The sequence below is a fragment of the Molothrus aeneus genome, chromosome 10 (genome assembly GCF_037042795.1).
Source record: "Molothrus aeneus isolate 106 chromosome 10, BPBGC_Maene_1.0, whole genome shotgun sequence".
Classification (NCBI taxonomy): Eukaryota; Metazoa; Chordata; class Aves; order Passeriformes; family Icteridae; genus Molothrus; species Molothrus aeneus.
Window position 1 is genome coordinate 6,426,668 of NC_089655.1, and position 19,446 is coordinate 6,446,113.

General features: G+C 38.8%; 1 protein-coding gene across 2 annotated transcripts in view; it reads right to left on the bottom strand.

Annotated features, from left to right (window-relative positions):
• STAG1 (STAG1 cohesin complex component) overlaps nucleotides 1-19,446 on the bottom strand; it is a 154,072-nt gene that overhangs the window by 77,608 nt on the left and 57,018 nt on the right. For both annotated transcript variants that reach the window (XM_066556791.1, XM_066556793.1), the window contains one exon: nucleotides 9,469-9,565. In XM_066556791.1, the coding sequence (XP_066412888.1) occupies nucleotides 9,469-9,565 (97 nt within the window). The remainder of the gene's footprint in view (nucleotides 1-9,468; nucleotides 9,566-19,446) is intronic.

Below are 19,446 nucleotides of genomic sequence, written 5' to 3' on the forward strand. Positions count from 1 at the left end.
AACATAAACACCAAGGGTGCCACACTATGGATCACCTGCTTGATGAGAATATTCAAAAATGGAGATAGATTGTGATTTCAGCCCTGTTCAGTGGTATATTCTGGCTCCATCATTCTCCAGTAGCTTAAAGCAGTGTGCTCATCAGGTCAAAGGAGAAAACTGCTATTTTAGCTCTTGAAGCAAAGCAAGAACACAGGATGTGTGCCTGCCTGCCTCTCTTTTCTCCTGCTTTCTAAGCTCCTCCGTGGGCATGTGTCCTAAAAAGAACATATTCCTTTCCTGCAGTTTTCAGAATCTGTAATTTCTTCCTTTCCCCTTATACTTTGCTGCATTTAGAGGCACAAATTTACCTTTCCATCCTTCATTCCACTGTTACAGATGTTTCAGTTTCCCCTTCTCCTCCTTGCATTTTCCCTACAAATGAGGCTTCACAAATGTAATTAATTTTTACAGATCTCTAGGGAGACCGTGTAGCACCTTCCAGTGCATAAAAGGCTCTAAGAGAGCTGGAGAGGGACTTTGGACAAAAGCTTGGAGTGACAGGACAGTGAAGAATGGCTTCCCACTGTCAGAGGGCAGGGTTTGGTGGAATATTGGGAAGGAATTCCTCCCTGTGAGGGAGGTGAGGCCCTGGCACAGGCTGCCCAGAGCAGCTGTGGCTGCCCCATCCCTGGAAGTGCCCAAGGCCAGGTTGGACAGGGCTTGGAGCAGCCTGGGATAGGGGAAGGTGTCCCTGCCCATAGCAGGGGGTGGAACAATAGGAGCTTTAAGGTCCCTTCTAACCCAAAGCATCCCGGGATTCTGTGACATTTAATACTTGGTTGCTGTTACTACAGGCTGACAAGAGTAATAAAGAAATGCAGGGAGGACTGCCCATTTTCACAATCCCTGCCACCTTAAACTGTTTGCATGAGATCAAAGTCTTCAATTCCCTAAGGGTTAAATGCATTTTTCATCACAGTCTGATGTCTCTCCCTGTTTCCAGTCAGAAGAACTGCAAGCTTTGCTCAGCACAGGCAGAAGGGAGCCCTTCCCAGGCTGAGGGCTGCTCCCCTTCCCCAAAAGCAGCCTGCTCTTCCCAAGGAAGTAGCCAGCTCAGAGCTCTATAAAGTGATTTTTACACACAGCACATAATTGAAGAACAATCCTGCTGTTACAGGCTACCATGGAAACCAGAGGGGAAAAAAAGGGCTGAATATTAAAATTTGAGAGTGAGAATATCCATCACTGCTATTACACAAAATGGTTTGCAAATGCTTCTATTAATGAGTCTGGGCTGGAACCTTTCCTGCTTGCCACTTTCTCCTCTAAGTGCTACAAGTGGAGCTGAATAGAGGACAGAGAAAATATTCAAAAATCTTTACAGCTCAAGCGTATTCACACACCACAAAAAGGAGAAACAAAAGAAGTATGTGTTTGACAGAATAGTAAGCAACTCCAAACACAAACATCAACAATTTAACTCTAATCCATGGGTTTAGTTAGAAGGTGACAACAAATACATTAAAGAACAAAACATCAAAATAAGCTGTTTGTTTATTCTTAATAAAAATTCTTCTTATTTTTTGAGAATAAGCATATGACACCAGTAAGGCAAATTTCTGCATCTCTACATCAACAACAAACCGTCACTATTTGGTCCCAGCCCCACAAGCCTGGCATCTTCAGGGGGAAAAAAGTGAAAAAGAGAAAAAATTACATTAATTAACAAATTTGAGAACAAAGAGTAACTCAGCCTGGCTTTCTGCACCATTATCACTAAGATTAAATCCTTTGTAAATCAGATAAAAAAATTCATGGCAGTTCAATCTCATTCCTTTGTTTATGAGGACTTAAGACTCAATCTGGTATTGAAATACCCACAAGTAATGCAGTGGTGGAAGGTGAGCAGGACTGGGTCTGCTTCAGAGTCCAGTTCTTCCAATTTAGGATGTCTCTTCTTTGAAAGCCAAGCTTTTTTTTTTTTCCTATATCCAGCTACTCCTGAATGCCTGCAGATTAACAGAATATTTGCTTTGGTTTAACCACTTGCTTTGTGCCAGAGAATACCACTTTTCCATTAGGATACAGAGCCTTTCTTATCATCCCCATCTTCTTCTCTTCAGAAATAATTACTGCAGTGTATCAGCCCTGCACTTAATCAAATAAGTCTATGGCTTCACTAATGCAGAGAGAGAGAACTGCAATTATAGTGTTTGCTGAGAGAAATATCTTTTTTGCAATTTAATTCCTATCCTTGGTCTGCAAAAAGTCTGACTAAATCTTCAGTAGAATTTGCATGTTTGGAAAGGCCAGAGACATGGGTACTTTCCCAATTTGTAATCCAGTCAGAAAGGATCTAAGATCCAGTGGTATTTGGTTGCTTTTTATAATTAGTTCTTGTCTTCTCAGGAAGCACCTGTCAGCTACAGTACATCCAGCAATGCATCTCACACACAGCTAGCCAACTCATACACTGACATAATTTGTTCACAAGTCTGAGTATAATACTGCAAAAATAAATCAGACTAAGGCTTTTACTCCTCTGCTTGGTACAGAGGGTGTTCCTCCTGTAATAAATTTGTATAATACAGAAAAAAAAAAACCATAAATAAAGAGGCTGATCAGGCTACTAAGGCAGCAACTACCCAGAGTTATTAACACAGAGAGATATTTACTGCTCTTCTCTTGAAAAGCTACAGCATTAAAAGCATGGCCTAACTGAGAGACTCCTCCAGTTTCACCTCTGTAGTCATGTGAGCAGCACTATTTTCCAGATCAATATGGATGTAATTAAATTAATATCGTGGAAAACAGGCAATAGTATTTGAACTTCTTGCATAATTTTTCTCCAACGAGCAGTGCCAAAAATAATTTTACAAGCTCTGAGTTTACTTAGTAGTGCACAGGGGCAGAACACAGACTTTGTTCCAAGCTTACAAGGAGTGCTTTCATTTTCAGCAGAGATTTGAGCTTATTATAAAGAACTAGCAGTGCAGTGTTCATTTCATAGCTAATTTGTCTTTCCTTACACTATAGATTTGCTCTAAAATATGCTAGTACCACGAGTTCTGTCAAGTAATGCAATAAATTTAAAATAAATTATTTAAAATTTATATTGATTAATACCCATAGATTAGTTAATAGCTGATTTTAAGCCAGCTCCTTTTTGGTCTGCTGTTGTACATGCAATGTGAATAGTTTGATATATTCAGGTAGCAGATAATAAAGAAAAAGATGTTTGGTTTAAATTACTGTTGCTCCTGCTAGCAATTCATAGAGGGAAACTTTGGACTGCAGTCAGAACACAGCACAGCAGGTATTTCATTCAGATTTTCAAACCACAAACCAGTGTGCCCTTCCTTCATGTCTCTTGTACAGAAAGTAAATGCCTATGGCTTTTTCCTACTTGTTTTTGAAAGTAGCAGGATACAACTTTTGGGGAAAAGATCCCATTAGTTCACAAGTGGCTATAAAATGTATTACACTACTTCAACACTTTTTTACACTTTCAAATGGTTTGGTTTTTTTTAATTTTTCAACCCTTCTCATCCCCATAAGACAGTAACAAGCAGAGTTTAAAAGAACTTTAAAAGAAATTACTATTACTTTCCTTATAGCCAAAGAATCTTTGAATAGCTAAAGCAGAGGAAAAAGAAATAGTAAGGAAGAAAGAGAACATGAGATGACAAGTACAAATACATACAGCAGCAAACAAAGAAATAGTAAAAACCTTTTTGATTTAAAACTATACACACAACAAAACCAAAGCTTTAATTTCCAGAACGTCAACAGATATTAACTATTTGTACTTCTTCACAAAAAATTGATTTTGACACAACCAAATTAATTGTCAAGTGTCTGATATGAGCCTTTTAACCCTACCTATAGCCATTTAAAGAACTAATGAAAAATGTAATGTATGTCTAGTAATCTGCTTTACCTTCCACTCACCAACCATTTGCATCTTATTTTTAGTTTGAATTCTGTAAGCTTTCACTTCAAGATAAAAACACTGTAAAAATTACCTCAAGGCTCAGAACCAAGAAGTACAAAGTTCAGCTCTTGTTTATCTATACCACACATGAAATTAAGATCAAGCCATTTCCATCCTACAGTCTAATCTTCCCATTTTTAATGTGGTTAACAGCATGTTTTTAACTGCTTTAGAGTTATTGGGGTGCATTTATTTCTTTATACCATGCATACAAAATACTTTAGAAATCCTTGTCATTGCTATGACTTAAATCCTACACAAATAAGTAACAATTTTTCAAAATGTATATTAGTTTTTACTTTGTAACATTCTCCCCTATAATCACTTGATAAAAACACAAGCTCCAATGCAATGAATTGCAGTCTTTTCTAATTTGGTCACAATACAAAACATTTATGATACCAACTTCTTAATAATAACTGAATGACTGAAGAGGTAAAGCTTTTTAGCACATGCCAAGGTCAGCCAGATTTCTCTCTCTGCAGTTCCTTGCAAAAGGCCCATATGCAGGGAATTAGATTTACCAAAGTCTTCTTTGTGGTTCATAACATCCACCTGTACAGAACAACTATTCCATCAATCACAAAACAAAACCATGAACAACTGATTTTTTTAGACCATTTCTCTAATTACCATGTTACACCCCCTTATTAAAATATTATTAATCAGAGTAAATAATACTATATCCTGGCTAATTTGCTTCTGGAATTCTTTCCAACAGCAAAGTAAGTGCTTGCTTGTTCACTGCTTTTGCCAGACCATATAATGGCCGCTCTATGCTGCTTTTTGCTAATTTTAGCCTTCAATTTCCTTTGCCAAAGCAGAAATCTATTAGTTTGCCCTTAATTAAGCTCATAGAACATTAATAAAAACCAAAATGAGCAAGGTAACTCAGAACTCCTGCACTTATTGGCAGGGTTTGTGCCATTCAAGAAGAATTTGACAGAGGATCTAGAACAGGTGAGGAACAACCAGGCACTCAAGGATGAAGCAGGAAGACAATGTGGAACACCAAGTGTTTGATTCACAGGAAAAGTTCCACAAAGGAGTCTGGCTTTAAGCCCTGGGGAAAGAGTCAGACAGATTTCTGCTTACTCACAGCTGAGAAAACCCAGCCTTAAGCAGCACCAGCAATCCAGGCCAACAGGTGACACCTGGAGTATTTGCTCATCAATGACCACATCTGAAAACCTGCTTAAAAATGTACAGGTTTCTGGCTTAGCCAGCAGAAAACAGATGAGAGGGAAGGCTAATGATGGAGATGGATGAGATGGGAGAGAAGGAATGAGAATAATTTCACTGTGCACTTGAAAGCAGTCAAGTAGTTTCCTCTTCAATTATGTGAGACCCTTTTCCCCTGCAAAAGAAAGCTTCTTTTCTCCCATGGACTCAGTGGCTGGTTTTCCTTCACAGCTCAAGAGGCTGTTTCAACCACTAATTGCTTCTGGTTAGGAAAAAAAATATTTATTCCACAAGCATGGCTCTCTGCCTTGAAAATGTGGAAAGGTCAGAGTGCTCGAGGAGCTTTCTGTTTGTTTTCTATCAATAACAGAAGGCACGAGCTGACAGCCATGCAGATACCCAAGTCAGCTCGAAATCCAGGGAGCTCCAGAAATGGAAACAGCCTGGTTGTCATAGCAGCAGAGCAGGATACCTGAGCTAATTACTCAGTCTGAGAGGCAGAGCTAATTAGCCCTGATGCAGCATCACACTGACACAGTTATAATCCTTCTGGGACCTCTCGTACATATTGCTGATTACACATTTCAGTTTGCTTGCAACCAGCTCACAGAGCTCAGCACTCAGTGCTGGGCTTTACATAAACATTCAAAAGAAAGAGAGAAAACAGGGGGAAACCAAAAATGTCTTTCTACAAAGAAAGCAATGGAAAAGAGCTCACAAAAACCCCCAGAAAACTCTGAACACTGAATTGCAACACTTCTGCAAGGGAGGAGGGTGCCTGAATCCACAATGCTGCAGACCAAAGCATAAAAATGGAGATGGAAATTTCAGTAGTGTGGATACACCTCCACCCCAAGTCCAGTGGCACTTAATTGAAAAAGGGCTTTATCATTACAACAAGTTAATGTCAAAAAGTTCCCCGTTACCTAATAATGAAAACTCTGAAATTTTGCTCCTGTCTTAGAAATAAGAAAGTAAATACGCCACCATCTGCTTTAGAGATTGTAAATCCCATGGAAAATAAACACCAACTACCAATAGACATACCTGTTTTATTTTCAAGGACTGCAAACAGCATTTTTGCTGTTTTTCCACAAAGAAGTAGTATTTTAACACTTACCTTTTCACCTTCTAAGGTACTATCCTCTACAAGACCCTCCCTCTAGAAACAGCAACACATTTTAAAAAGGTCAGAAACAAAAAGTGAATGAGTGAATGTATCAGTCATTGTTAACCATTTTTCTGCCACAGAAATTCAACATAACATGATGGAAAAGACTATACAGACAAGCTGTGAAAGACAGGGACTCTTTTATATTCTCAAAGGAAAAAAGCAAGATAAATTCTTTACATAACCATTAAACTTCCTTGTAATCAAAATTAGCAAAGGCAACCTATGTACAGATTGAGCAGGCAAACAAGAGGAAGGATGACATGACAAGTGACCAACTCCCATGCAAATCTGCTTATTGAACTGAGATGCTTTGACAGTTCAATACAAGAAACTTCTCATTTACACCAAACAGCACTCTAAAAACACAGAAAGATGACTGGAGTCACACTAAAACCTAATCTCCTATGTTTTTAATGGACATACATTAAATAGATAATCAGAAGAGTTGACAAAGGACAGATATGCTTGAATATTTATTGAATGCATATTTATTGAATTTTAAATTGCACAGATCTTTTACATTCACCTGCAGAAGCCACTAAGTTAACAACTGTTAGTATTAACAAATTACATAATACACCTGCTTAGTCATATTTACAAGAGATCACTTCTCATTTCAACAACAGCTCCAAGCAAAGCTGGAAGATGCCAAGAGGTTCATTCAAGAATCTGTGCTGCCCAAGAGAATGGGATAAATACATAAAAATCAATGTTTCTCTAAACAGAGATGTATTTTTTCAGGGTCAATGGTGTTGCTAAATGAAACAGTTTGGTGCCTCTTTTTCTAATTAAAGCCAGGAAATGGACACACATTCTTCCACCTGTTCAAAACTTTGAAAGACACACCAAGCTAAATGTACTTTACATATATTTAGATATCAAGTGATTTTAAGCACTGTTGAAATGGTAGATTTATAAACCTAAGATCCCAGTTTCCTGAGAAACTTTGTCCCAAGTTAGCTGTCCTCCTCCCTTCAGTTAATGATCACTAACTTAGATATATTATCAGTCAGCATTTAAATCCAACTTTGGGAAAGGAGGCTGGAGAATCCAAGACAATGTTAGTGGAGCAAACTGAAAAGAAGAATATTAAGGAAGATAAAGCAATCATTGAGATTCACAAGGGGTGGTTATTTATGAGGAACAGAAATAAGCAAGAATGTCAACAAAGTCTCTAAAGGGAAATAAGGATGTCATAACATGATCTTCCCATGATAAAGAATCTTTGTCTCCCTCACAAAATACAGAACAACTCCCTATTTCTCATTTCCATTAAGGACAGCTTAGTATGCACTTTACCCTAAGTGGACTACCAATAAAATCCACTCTCTTCTGATAAGCTCTTATTTATTCTAGAAAACAAGTATATTACTGGAAACTGGAAAGAACTGCACTGTTTGCCAGGATATTAACCCTGTTCAACAGCTGTTACTGTAGCCACTGCAAAAATTCCAGCACAGAAATAATCTCCCAAGCACACTATAAACTTGGGGGACAAGAAATTTTTGCTTCCTTTCTCCTACCATTGCTGTTTGGGAGCAGAAGGCACTGAAAGAAGCTCAGCAGAGATAGCCCTGGGATACAGAGCAGAGCAGTGAAAATGAGAAGTCACCATTCAAAGAAAAGCCAAGTAAGCCAATGACATCAGGCACTCACTCACAGTGCTGCTGCCTCCCAGCCAGTCACAGAAAGCTTTTTTGGGAAGCACTTGCTCCAGCAGCATATGGCTGACAGTGGGCATTCAGCCTGCATCACTCACCAACAAGGGGTTTAAAAAATAGGAGTCTTATCAGAGTGCTGCTTTCTCTAATGAGGAGAAAGAAAGGGAGAATAAATTAGAGAGCAGCAGGGGAATGAAGATATTTATGACATGCCTTCACCAAAAGCTTGCATCAACAATATAAACATATGGCCAAAGATGCCTTTGGTTTAATGCTGCCCAAATTCTTGTGGGGTTCCTTTTCTTTTTTTTTTTTTCTTCATATGTACACTTCAGGAGAGTTAAAAAAAAAAAAGAAAAAGCACAGAGAATACTACTACCTTCACATAAGCTGCCAAACACAACCAAAAAATGTTTCATGGTCTCTGTGTGAACAGTGCAGACATTGACACAGGCTGGTAACCTAAGCTCTAACCTTCAGCCCTTTTACAGGATGCTCCCAGAGCTTCAGTCTTTCCTGTCATCCACAAAACAAGATTATTTCCTTCAGCTTTGAAAAAGAGTTGCTGAAGCTGCTGATGGTTCCTGTTTCTTTTTTCTGATGCTTTTAACTGCTCAAGACTTCACCTTATACTGAAGAAGAAAGAAAAGGGACTTCTATCCAGACCATTTGGTGCTTAAAGGTATATTCCCACATCAGATACAAAACGAAGAAAAAGAATTTCTGAATTGTGAGTTATTTTCAACTCTATTCAAAGTAAATTCTAGGAAGCATCAGAAAACAGTAAATAATTTGGTTTTGGGCGCTACAGAGAGAGTAGAGCTCTCTCTTCAAGGCTGAGTTAACAGAAAAAAGACAACACATGAAAAATTCATTAGAAGGCACAGTGTGGAACAGAATGCTGGAATGACTGACTGCTGCATGCCTGGTAATGGAGACTGCTTAAGGAGGGTATAAAGGCAGGGCACTCGCTGCTGACATGACAAAGGATCACAGAGCAACAAATAACACTGATGCTCCATCCACAGGAAATCTTTCTTGCTGTGAACTGAAGCCTGATTCTTTCCTCTTCAGTTAAAAAAAAATTATTTTCCTAAAAATAAAGAAAAAAAATCAAAGTTAAGGTATAGTTACCTACTATTTTTTTCAATTAAAAAATGGGGAAGAAACAGAGGGAAAATAAAGCTATGCCTACCTGGAGCACCAGATTTTTGTCTCCTGCTGATGATGAGTAGAATGTCTCTGTGAGGATTTGTACACTTTAGCATGATGACAGGAAAGTGAGAAAGAGAAAGGGCAGTCCTTGACAAACAAGCTTTAAATCAAGTTATTCTGGAATGCAGACAATATTTCTATACAAACCATGCACACAAGGAGCACCAATCCAAGAGTCTTCCCCATCTTTACAGCATTTGCATTAACACATGTTTGTAGGTCAGATTTATTCTATACAACTTGTTTCTCATGTTCTGTACCTCGACATCCTGAACACTGGATAAAGAAGTTGATTAAATCCAGAAGTGCTATGTCCCTGTCTTGTTTATATGATTCAATCCAGTCGTCCACCACAGACTGTCAAGAAAAAAAGAATACTTATCAGAGACTCTTAAAAAGTGTTTTATTAAAGGCAAATGACTTATTCTTTTCAGAATATAATTTTATAATTGAGCATTTATTTAGCATAATTATACATGTGTACAAATTGAAATATCTATGCACCTTCTCTCAAGGTGGAGACAGAACAAATATTGTTAGAGAGCAGAATTATATGCATCATTTTCTGGTATTATATTGCATAAACACAAGTTCAAGTTGAAATTACTGTAATTCCCCAAAACTACTTAGAGAATTTTTTCAGTTTTAAAATTGTGTTGGAAAAAACCAAATATTGTTACTCCATTCAGAATGACCAACATATTGCCAGAAAACTGATGAACAGAAATACTTTAGGATAAATACTGATTTTATATTGCATAGTGAATATCCCAGTCAGTCACTCAGGAACACTTTAAATAGTTCAGGAAAATAAAATATAATGAGGAATACACAGTAAATAAAATAATACACAGAAGTTGGACTTAGGGTGTTTCTAAGCTACCTGGATCACAGGATAGGAAATTCAGTCAGTTTTCAACTGCCCTCTAACTACAGTTAGCCAGCAGCTATTTTCATCATCTCTGATATTCCAAGCTCCTCAGCTACATAAACACTGTAGGTAAGGAATTGTGTATATTTAATGTAATCAAATATTATGCTTTACTTATTTTATGAGGGAAAAGAAACTTTTCTGTTCCACAAATGCAACAGCATTCATTAGGAAAAGCCTGATTGTGTTATCAGAGCACACCTTGCAAATAGATTAGTTTATGCTGGACAGTTTAGGTCTATAATGAATTTCTATAAAATTAAATTTAAAAAGCCACACACACATACAAACACCCCACCATGCCCACACAACTGGCTTCTACCATGCTGAAAAGGAATCAATAGGAAAGACAAAAGAATCCAAACAATTTGATCTCTTAGAAAAATCTGCCTTTTTCTTAATTAGCTGTAAGGGAGGGATGTTGAAAAATGCCTCTGCAGTTTCCAGTTTATCCAGGTGCAAACTCCCAAGTTTACCCTTGGCAGGTATGTGAGGAAAAGGATGCAGCAAAGCACCTGTGTATGTCCCAGAGACAGAGGGAACTCTGAGCTGAGCCAAAGCCCTGCATGTTTAACACACATCACTGCACTCAGCCTTGAGCCAGGAGCAGACCAGCAGTGCTATCATATCCAACAACCAGCATCAATCTCTAAACACCCAATTGGCCAGGAAACTCAGTTTTCACACGTTTTGCCTCCCAATACACACACACACACACACCCAGTAGGAAAAGCAATCTTAAAAAGGGTCCATCTGCTACTTAGAAGAAATTAGGAAGCAAGTCCTGGCCTTTAATTAAGCTTCACACAAGTTGAGGAAGCAGCAGCACAAAACCAGTTATCTGAAATGTTATCTCACTGTTATTTCATTATGAATTCAGCCCTGTTCCTGGAAGTATCAATCATTTCAATCAATCAACAAAGTTCTCCAGGGCACAGAAACCAAATGTAGCTGAATGTAAAAAGTATTTACTACACCAAATATTGACAGAGCTTAATGACCAGGCTGTTGGTGTACTACCAATTTACAAGATTTGTTTGAACAGCTCTATTACTGTAGATATCAGAACATGAAATTGCCAGAGCTATTTTTTACACTAAAGAAAATAGCAGCTGTGCAGGGCCAGACAACAGGTTGAACTGCACGGCTTACACATGCAGGGAAAAGCATAAGAAAAGGGCAAGAATACACTGATATTTCTGAGTTACTGTCCCAGATCCCTAAGACCCCAGCAAATTTCTTCTCTCATGGATGTGTCTGTCTAAACCAGCTTTATGTCTACACTGTCTTGCAGCAGTGTGCAAGGGTTAATTATTCACTGCAAAATGAAAGAATAATTGTGTTTTAAACTTGCCAATTGTTAGATCCATTTGATGTGACCCAATTCTTATGAAACAAGAAAAAACAAATTCCAAGCCCCTGTTTGCATTTTTCATGCTTCCATCTGGTCACCTCTTTCCAGGCAGAATAATCCTACCCTGTGCCATGTGGCTTGCCCAGAAATAATTCTGTATCTTTATCCTTGCCCACTCTTGTCACACATCTCCTGACAGTTTCTGAAGTCTACTGTATTCTTCTTTGAGCCTGGGAAATCTCAGCTGCTTTCCCTGAGTGTTAATATCTATTTTCCCAGCATCTGTTCATTATCCACAGCTGACTTTCATAGAAAACACTTCCCATGGAAGTAAGGCTGGCCCAAGAAATTCCCTCCCACGTTCAGTCTTACTCCTGTTTGTTACTACAGCACTGCCCCTTCAGCCACACCACTGCAGCTTCTCATGGACTGTGCTGTAAATACTCCAAAGAACCCATCTGGACTTAAAAAAATGGGAGCCAAGGAAAAGAACTATGAAGGAATACCTTTAAATTTTGCTTCTGTTTCTTTTATAAAATCATTTAAATTATTTTTGCAGCACTATCTCACACTGCAGCATCAGTGCAGCTCCTGTCACTTCTATTTTTTCTCTGTCATACAAAAAGAATTGTGTGGGACACATGGTGTCCTTGGGCACTGGGGGCCCACTCTGTCCTACCAGCGTGGCACTTGCACCTCAACCCAAAACCATCGTGCAATTTACAGAGAAATAAAGACAAGTGGCTCATCTCCAGACCTGGGGACCAGACTTGAGGCAATGCAGTCTTCAGTGGCAGCAGTAGATAAGAAAAGCAGAAAAAGCAGAGCAAAGATTCTCAGAGGGATAGCAGGCAAAGACTGTCTTGACCTCCCAGAGAAGTGACAAAGCTGGAAGTACAATCTGAATTTGTGGGTAGGGTTCCTGTGATCTAAGCTGGCAGGCAGAAGCTCTCAGTGCCTTGGCACTCCCCACGGTGTGTGACACACCCAGGCACAGTCAGTGTAACTCCCTGCTCTGAACAGGCACCTGTGGAGAGCTGGACAATGCAATTGAGCTGCACAATGTTGTGTTTACCCCAGGAGAGCTCCACTGACTGAGGGGCTGCAGGAAATAAGTCACATACAGGCACCTGACCTGCCAGCATCAGCACAGAGCCACACAAACTGCATTCACCAAGCACTAAAAATCAGTGCCCCAGAGTAACACCCAGAGCCCCACACACTCAGCCCCCATGCACACTTGGCATGCTGGCTGCCTAATTCTGTCAGAAATTACAGTTTAAGGCAACAGGAGATGATGAAGCCAGACTACATATGCTACAACAGTTGGAACTTAAACTGTTGACTTTTGATGTAACTGAAAAGAGCTATAAAAACTGAAAACACTAGATGAATAAATAAAAATGACACACATCAGACCCAAAAGAGAGACCAAGCATCAACTGAACCAAGACAAAACAGCAGTAATGCAAATACCAGGAAAAAAGACTGAATACAAGCAAAAAAGGAATCAAACCACAGGCAGCAGTGTAGCAAATGGTGCAACATGCAAGCCTTGCCAGAAATGGAATTATTTTGCATAAATATGCATAGAGAGAAGGACTCCTATTAAAAACAAGAATTTCTAACCAACAGGCCTCAGGTAACAGCAAACTCTCTTTTTATAAATAATCCAAGAGCGAACTCAGGGAAGTGGCCCACACTTGATCCCCTTGCCCAGGGACCTCCTGTTCTTGCCCCTCTCTGTCACCTGTCCCACACACAGATCATTAACACCTAGAAGGTGACAGGAGGGAAGGACCAGGTGGCCCTTTTGGAAAGGAGGTGGCTACAAGCAGGTTCCATCCCCCAGAACCCATCTCCACAAGTCTCCCTGCCTACTCCCACAAAACACCTCGGAAAGAAAGCAGCCATAGATTGCATGAGCTGCTCCACTGGTACCCATCTGCTTCCAGATGTTTTTACCTCCAGATGCAGTGGGGAGCATGGATTTCCCATATGGAAATGGGCACTTGCATGCTGTGCATGAAATACATGATAAATTCAGCACAGGACCCACAGGACATGTGCTGCAGCCTGCCCAGGGGCAGCACATCCATGCTTTTGGGAGTCACCACCTTCAAGGGACACACACAAGGAAAAGGCTCCTTTGGCAATGAGCTCAATCCCACAGATAAAGCCTCCAAATGACTCCAGTAACACCAACAACCTTCCTCCACTCCCTGCTGTCAGGACACATCTGGACACACATGCACACACACTTAGATACATGCACACAGGCACACACATGCACCACATCTCTGGGTCAGTCAACAAGTCCATACAGCTACATCACAAAAATAAGACTCAACCATTTTTTAAAATTATGAAATTGCTTCTATTCTTATGAGACCTGAGTAAAAAGTCAAGGTTTCCTGCAAATGGCAGATGATGTATGGTACAAATACAGAGAACAAAGATTTTCCAAAGCCTGCAATGGTTTTCAAAAGAATCTCACAGAAATGAACTCTTTGATGACTCTTTTTTAAAAACTACCACAGAGCATAATTTGAAGAATAAGCCAGGTAAGCAACCCCACAGAAATAAGAAGCCCTAATGAAGTCAAGCAAACAGCAGAATAAATGAGCCTGAGTAAATAACTTCAAATCAATCAACTTGCAGAAATGTTGACCTTCACATCTCAAAGTGTGCTAAAAGATAAACCAAAGCATTTTATGGTGCTGAAGAGGAACAGCAGCTTGGGCTTGCCAGTAAAAGCAAGTCAGATGCAATGAATGAAAGAATGAAGCTAGTGATCTTATTACCTCCTCCAGGCTTTGCAGCTAGGAATCCATTTCATATTCCCCCAGTGTGAGAGAACTGAGGAGCATTAAGGGCTGGAGGAAGCAGAGGGACCGACTGCAGAGGACACCTTGCCAGCTCGTGTAAATTAGCACAGTTCCACTAAATATTAATGAAAGCTGATTTCAAAAAAAGCTATTTCACAATTTCAATTAGGTAACAATCTGGCAACAGTGCTACAAACAAAAGGGAAAACAAATGACATCATATTCAAAGTTCATGTTAAAATGGAAGATCTCAGTGAACTGTAAATCAAGGCAAATTGAGGATACAAAACTTGAAATAATTTGCCATTTCATACAACTGATCATGGACATGCTTAATTTACAGTGAATATGAAAGAAAAAATTTACTCTAGAATGGGTGTGCAATGTGTTTACATCAAGGTAGAAAAAAGTTCAAAAATCAAAGCTTACACTAAACTTCAGCAAAAAACCCAAAGTCACTCAAATGAAACTTTAAACTGATTAAAAAAGAAATGCACTGTGACATTAAATATTTCAATAACCTGTATAAAGAGCAACTCAAATAGAAAAGCAGAAAATACACTTGAACAGATAGTGAGAAGAACTTAGTACACGAAAAATAAGGACCCAAGGGGAAAAAAAAGCAAGTAGTGAGAGACTTAAAACACTCTGCATAAAAATTTTTAAGTCAATCTGTTCAGGTTGGGTTTTTAAAAAAAGAATTAAAGCCTTTTAAGGATAAATTTTGTGGAAATTGAAGAAATTACACAGATGGCTACTGGGGAGAAGGTAGATCCTAATGTGAGAAAGTACATGCAGTTTAGATTGGGCAGCACACTCCAGGATGAGTGCCTGGCTGCATTCCAAACTGCAGGCACAAAGTCTAATATACACCCAGAGAAAACCTAATATAAGGATAATAAAAATGAACTGCAGCTTGAGGACATGCACTTTATTCTTTTTCTCTAAGGATCATAATTCTAAATTATGAAAGAGTTCATACTTTGCTAACAACTATCATGCACTTCCTAATAAGTCAAAATTATTTTCTTTTAAAAACCCCAAAAATCTCACCTTAGATAAGAGTAAGCAAAGATGAGAATTTGTTTTCTGCAGTGTCTACCTATGTAACTTTTTAATTTCTGAACCACAGATAGGAAAGGAATATACAATCCTAGAAATATTTTTTCCCAATAAAACTAAGGGATTTATAGTCTCCATACAGGATTATCTGTTTGGCATTTTGGTAAACACATTTCTGTGCAGTAGACTGGGTATTATATATCATTACACAGGGCAATCAATGTAACATGTTGCATTGAACCATCTGGGACAAAAAACAGTACCAAAAGAAAAGAAAAACGCACTATTCTCTTAGGAGAATCTTAGAATGATAAATGTTAACTGGCATTACACTGAGTACATAAAAGGTACTGGGAAAATTCTGCATTCAAATGCACTTAAATCACAGGAGCTCCTGAGGCTGGGCACTCTTGCCCAGCAGATCTGCACCCAGAGCAGCAGTTCCTCACCTGAGTGCTCAGAAAAGGTGGGTGCACCTTACAGAGCTCCCACCAAGAGGATTTCCCAAGGTGGTACAGAACTCCTGCAGGCGCTCATCTCCCACAGTTGACATGTTACATGGTCTGTTTAAGCTGAGCCAATCATGGGCATGAATGATGCCACAAAGCATCAAAACTTCTCATAAACATTGAGAATCAGAATGAAAATACACTTAGAGGAGTGCTAAAACAAAATGGAGTTATTCCAGCAAGAGATCCATCAGTTTATTAAAACACCTGATTCGCACTCCTTTGCTAGCACGGTTTGTAAAGGGTTCACAGATCACCCCAGACAGTTCAAAGAACATCAACATTCTACACAGCAAAAGACTCCTCTGCCTTCAAGTATAATGAGTATTTTCAGGTACAAATGCTTTCACACACTGCACTACTGGCACTTAACAGCAAAATCATCTCACATCTTATTAAATCACAAAGGAAAAGAAGCCTTGTGTGATGACTGCAGAAAATTTAATTTGGTATTAAGGGATACTCTTCTAAATTAATTAATGCTTCATTTGGTGGCTAAATTGTTCCCAGTGTAACAACTATAAAAACATGTACCTAGTTTTCATTTTTTTCCTTTAATTCAGTACCATACAATCAAAAGCAAAGCAAGATTAGGCTACAAAAGAAATCTGTTGAGCAAAATGAAGATACTAGTTTAAATGTTAATAATAGATGCAGTCTTTTTGCCCAGTAAACTTTACAGACTGCATACTCAAACTCCTAAGGAGTTTCTGAGACAATCTGGGAAAACCCTGAGCTATTATCCATCCTTCAACTGGAGAATCCAGCAGTTAAAACACAATAAATTACAATTAAACTAAAACATGCATTTACCACAAAAAGCATGGGTAATACTTAATAGATCTCTGTATATTCTTAATCTTCAAAGACCTCCACTTTCAGAAATAGCTGAGGGAATCACAGAGATGTGATCTGGCAAAAAACATTTCTAGAGGGAGAAAAGAAACTCTGAGAAGAGAGAGCCATTAAGGCCACTGAGAACAGACACCACAATGGCCCTGAACTGCCAACAGTCAGAGGTAGGGAGAAAACCCAAAATTTGTTTGTGCCACCTTATTCCCTTTCTTAGCTGCCACTGCCAGAGACAGGCTGTTGGATTTTTGGTGTAACCCAGTTACAGCTGCTCTGATGTTCTTACTCTCAAGGATCTATGTAAAAACACATGTAACTCCTCCTGCATAAGGTAAATATGGTTCTGCAGTCACTCTACTCAGGAATAAGTCTGTCCCACTGCCAGAGATGGACTTCTCAAGGCAGGGGAAGCAGTGCTACAAGTACAGCTTTACTTGGACAGCAAGGGAACCTCAAAGGACACAAATCTCCATGTGCCAAGATGTGCAGGTAAGAACAGTGAGGAACCCTGTGCATCCCTCTGCTTTCTGGAAAGACAAGGAAGAACTGGTGGCACCATGAAAAATTCCATTTCAACACACTAGGTACTTGGATACTTAAAATACTTGCTGGCAGATAATGGAGCCATATTTATTCTGAACTATGTCTAATCAACACCAAGATTACCTTTTATTAGCTGAGCATAAGCAGAGGCAGCAATTTTTAAAATTTTTTTTTCCCCTCAAAATCAGCCTGTGCTCTGTAGTGAACTGCTAACAACAATAAAGGGTGACTGATAATGCATGGGATATTCCAGAATCAAGGCACAGATCTGTTCATGTTTTGGTTCTGAACTCTTCCTACAATTACTGATGATCAGTTCTCTCTGATGTTTTAGGGGAACAAAGCTCCTTTGCAGATGAGAAAGCAGAACACTTCTATGCTTGGTTTGACCACCAGTAGTACAAACTTCATTACAGATAACTGCTCATAACTCATGAGAAATTGGCAGTCTGAGTCCTAAACAAAATCTGATCTCATCACAAGTTCTGTGACCCTGCCATTAAGAGGACAGGGCAATAAAGATCAATGCAGAGATGTCTGAAGATTTCAGCTACTGGTCAGTCTCTGCCTGGGCAGCTCAGCTGGAAGAGCAGAGGCTCAGCCAAGCCCTCATTCCCACCAGTGGCAGCTGAGCACATGAGAAATGCTGATAGAGACCCTTCTGCCTATGGAAGTGCAGAGTAGGGAAATGGAGAGGATAGAGCTGTCACCATAAAATGATATAACTAAAAAAATGAATCTATGGAAGAGATAAATGACAAAAAGCAGAAGAGTAACATGTTTAACTATGAAAACAAGAACCACTGAAGAAGTTCTATGAACAGTCCTAATGGAGTAACACTTGAAAGTAAACCTGCAGAAAGCATGAGCAGAAGGTCATGTCACACTTCATACACAGAGAGCTGCTGACAGAACAATTGCTGAAGCACTAACTGTACAAAAGGTTACAGAGCAAATGAAAAGCACTGACAACTGCCTGATACCAACTTAATGTGGGCATCAAATAGATTTACAGAGTTCAAGCAAGACACAAGCTGCACTCTGTGACAGAGGCCAAGATTTTATGCAAAGAGCAGTGCTGGAGTTATGTACACTTGAAATAGAAAAAATTAAACTGATTTTATTTCCCTGGAAGAAGCAACCAGCAATAAGCCTGAAGAGAAGTAATAAATGAATCCTGCTGTGAGAACCAAAATAGAGACGCTTAGAAGTGAAAATTGAATTCAGCAACAGACTTTTATGAATTGGCATCACAAAGCCAGAAAAATCTAACAACTAAAAAAAATTCTAAAAGCAAACAGCAGGAGCAGATAGATCAGAAACAAAAGCACATGATTCCCATGTAATCTCAAGATATATTAATTACATTTTTCTGGGTTTTCATTGCTAGAAACAAACTTAGGAGCACTAAAAAAAAAGTATGTTCATATTACAGGGAAAGAACTAAATATTGCAAGTCATATGTTTGGCCAAATACAAATATATGGTGCTTGTTTGAAAACTGCAAAATTGACAAAATTGCTATAAGTGAACAAAAATATCTGCATCAAAACTATGAAAAACAAAAATGCCAAGCATTCCTAATTGTTACATCAAAACCTCTAAGCTATTACAGAAAAATGTAAGTATAAAGACACTTATAAGTTTGGTTTACAGAACCTTGGTTTCACATGAGCTGATTGTCCAGAAGTGCAAGTTAAAAAATATTAAATCACATTTTAACTGCATTCTCTTTCCTACTATAGGGTTTCTTTAATTTTTTAGGATATTTTTACCAACAGTAAATTTTTCAAAAGTGCCCAAGCGATGCATTCTCCTGAAATTAGGGCTCAAGTTGTTTCTGCCTGTTTGCACCTGAGGCCTTCAAACACTCTTGCCTATTCCTTTACTATTTGCATATAATCTCTCCCCTGCATGGATGGTGCTGTGTACCTTTTCTCAGGCTGGGCATGTGTGTGTCTATGCACCTACATATACAAATGCATATACATGCAATTCATGCAATATCCACATGCAGGTACAAATTCTCCACTTCTCAACACAATTTCTTTGTATCAAAATTCCAAAAGGTTTCTTAATACAAACATGCAATTTTATTTTTTTTTTGCATTTAATCTGCAAGAGATCTGTGTCAGCATCTCTTTTGAAATAGATAAAAT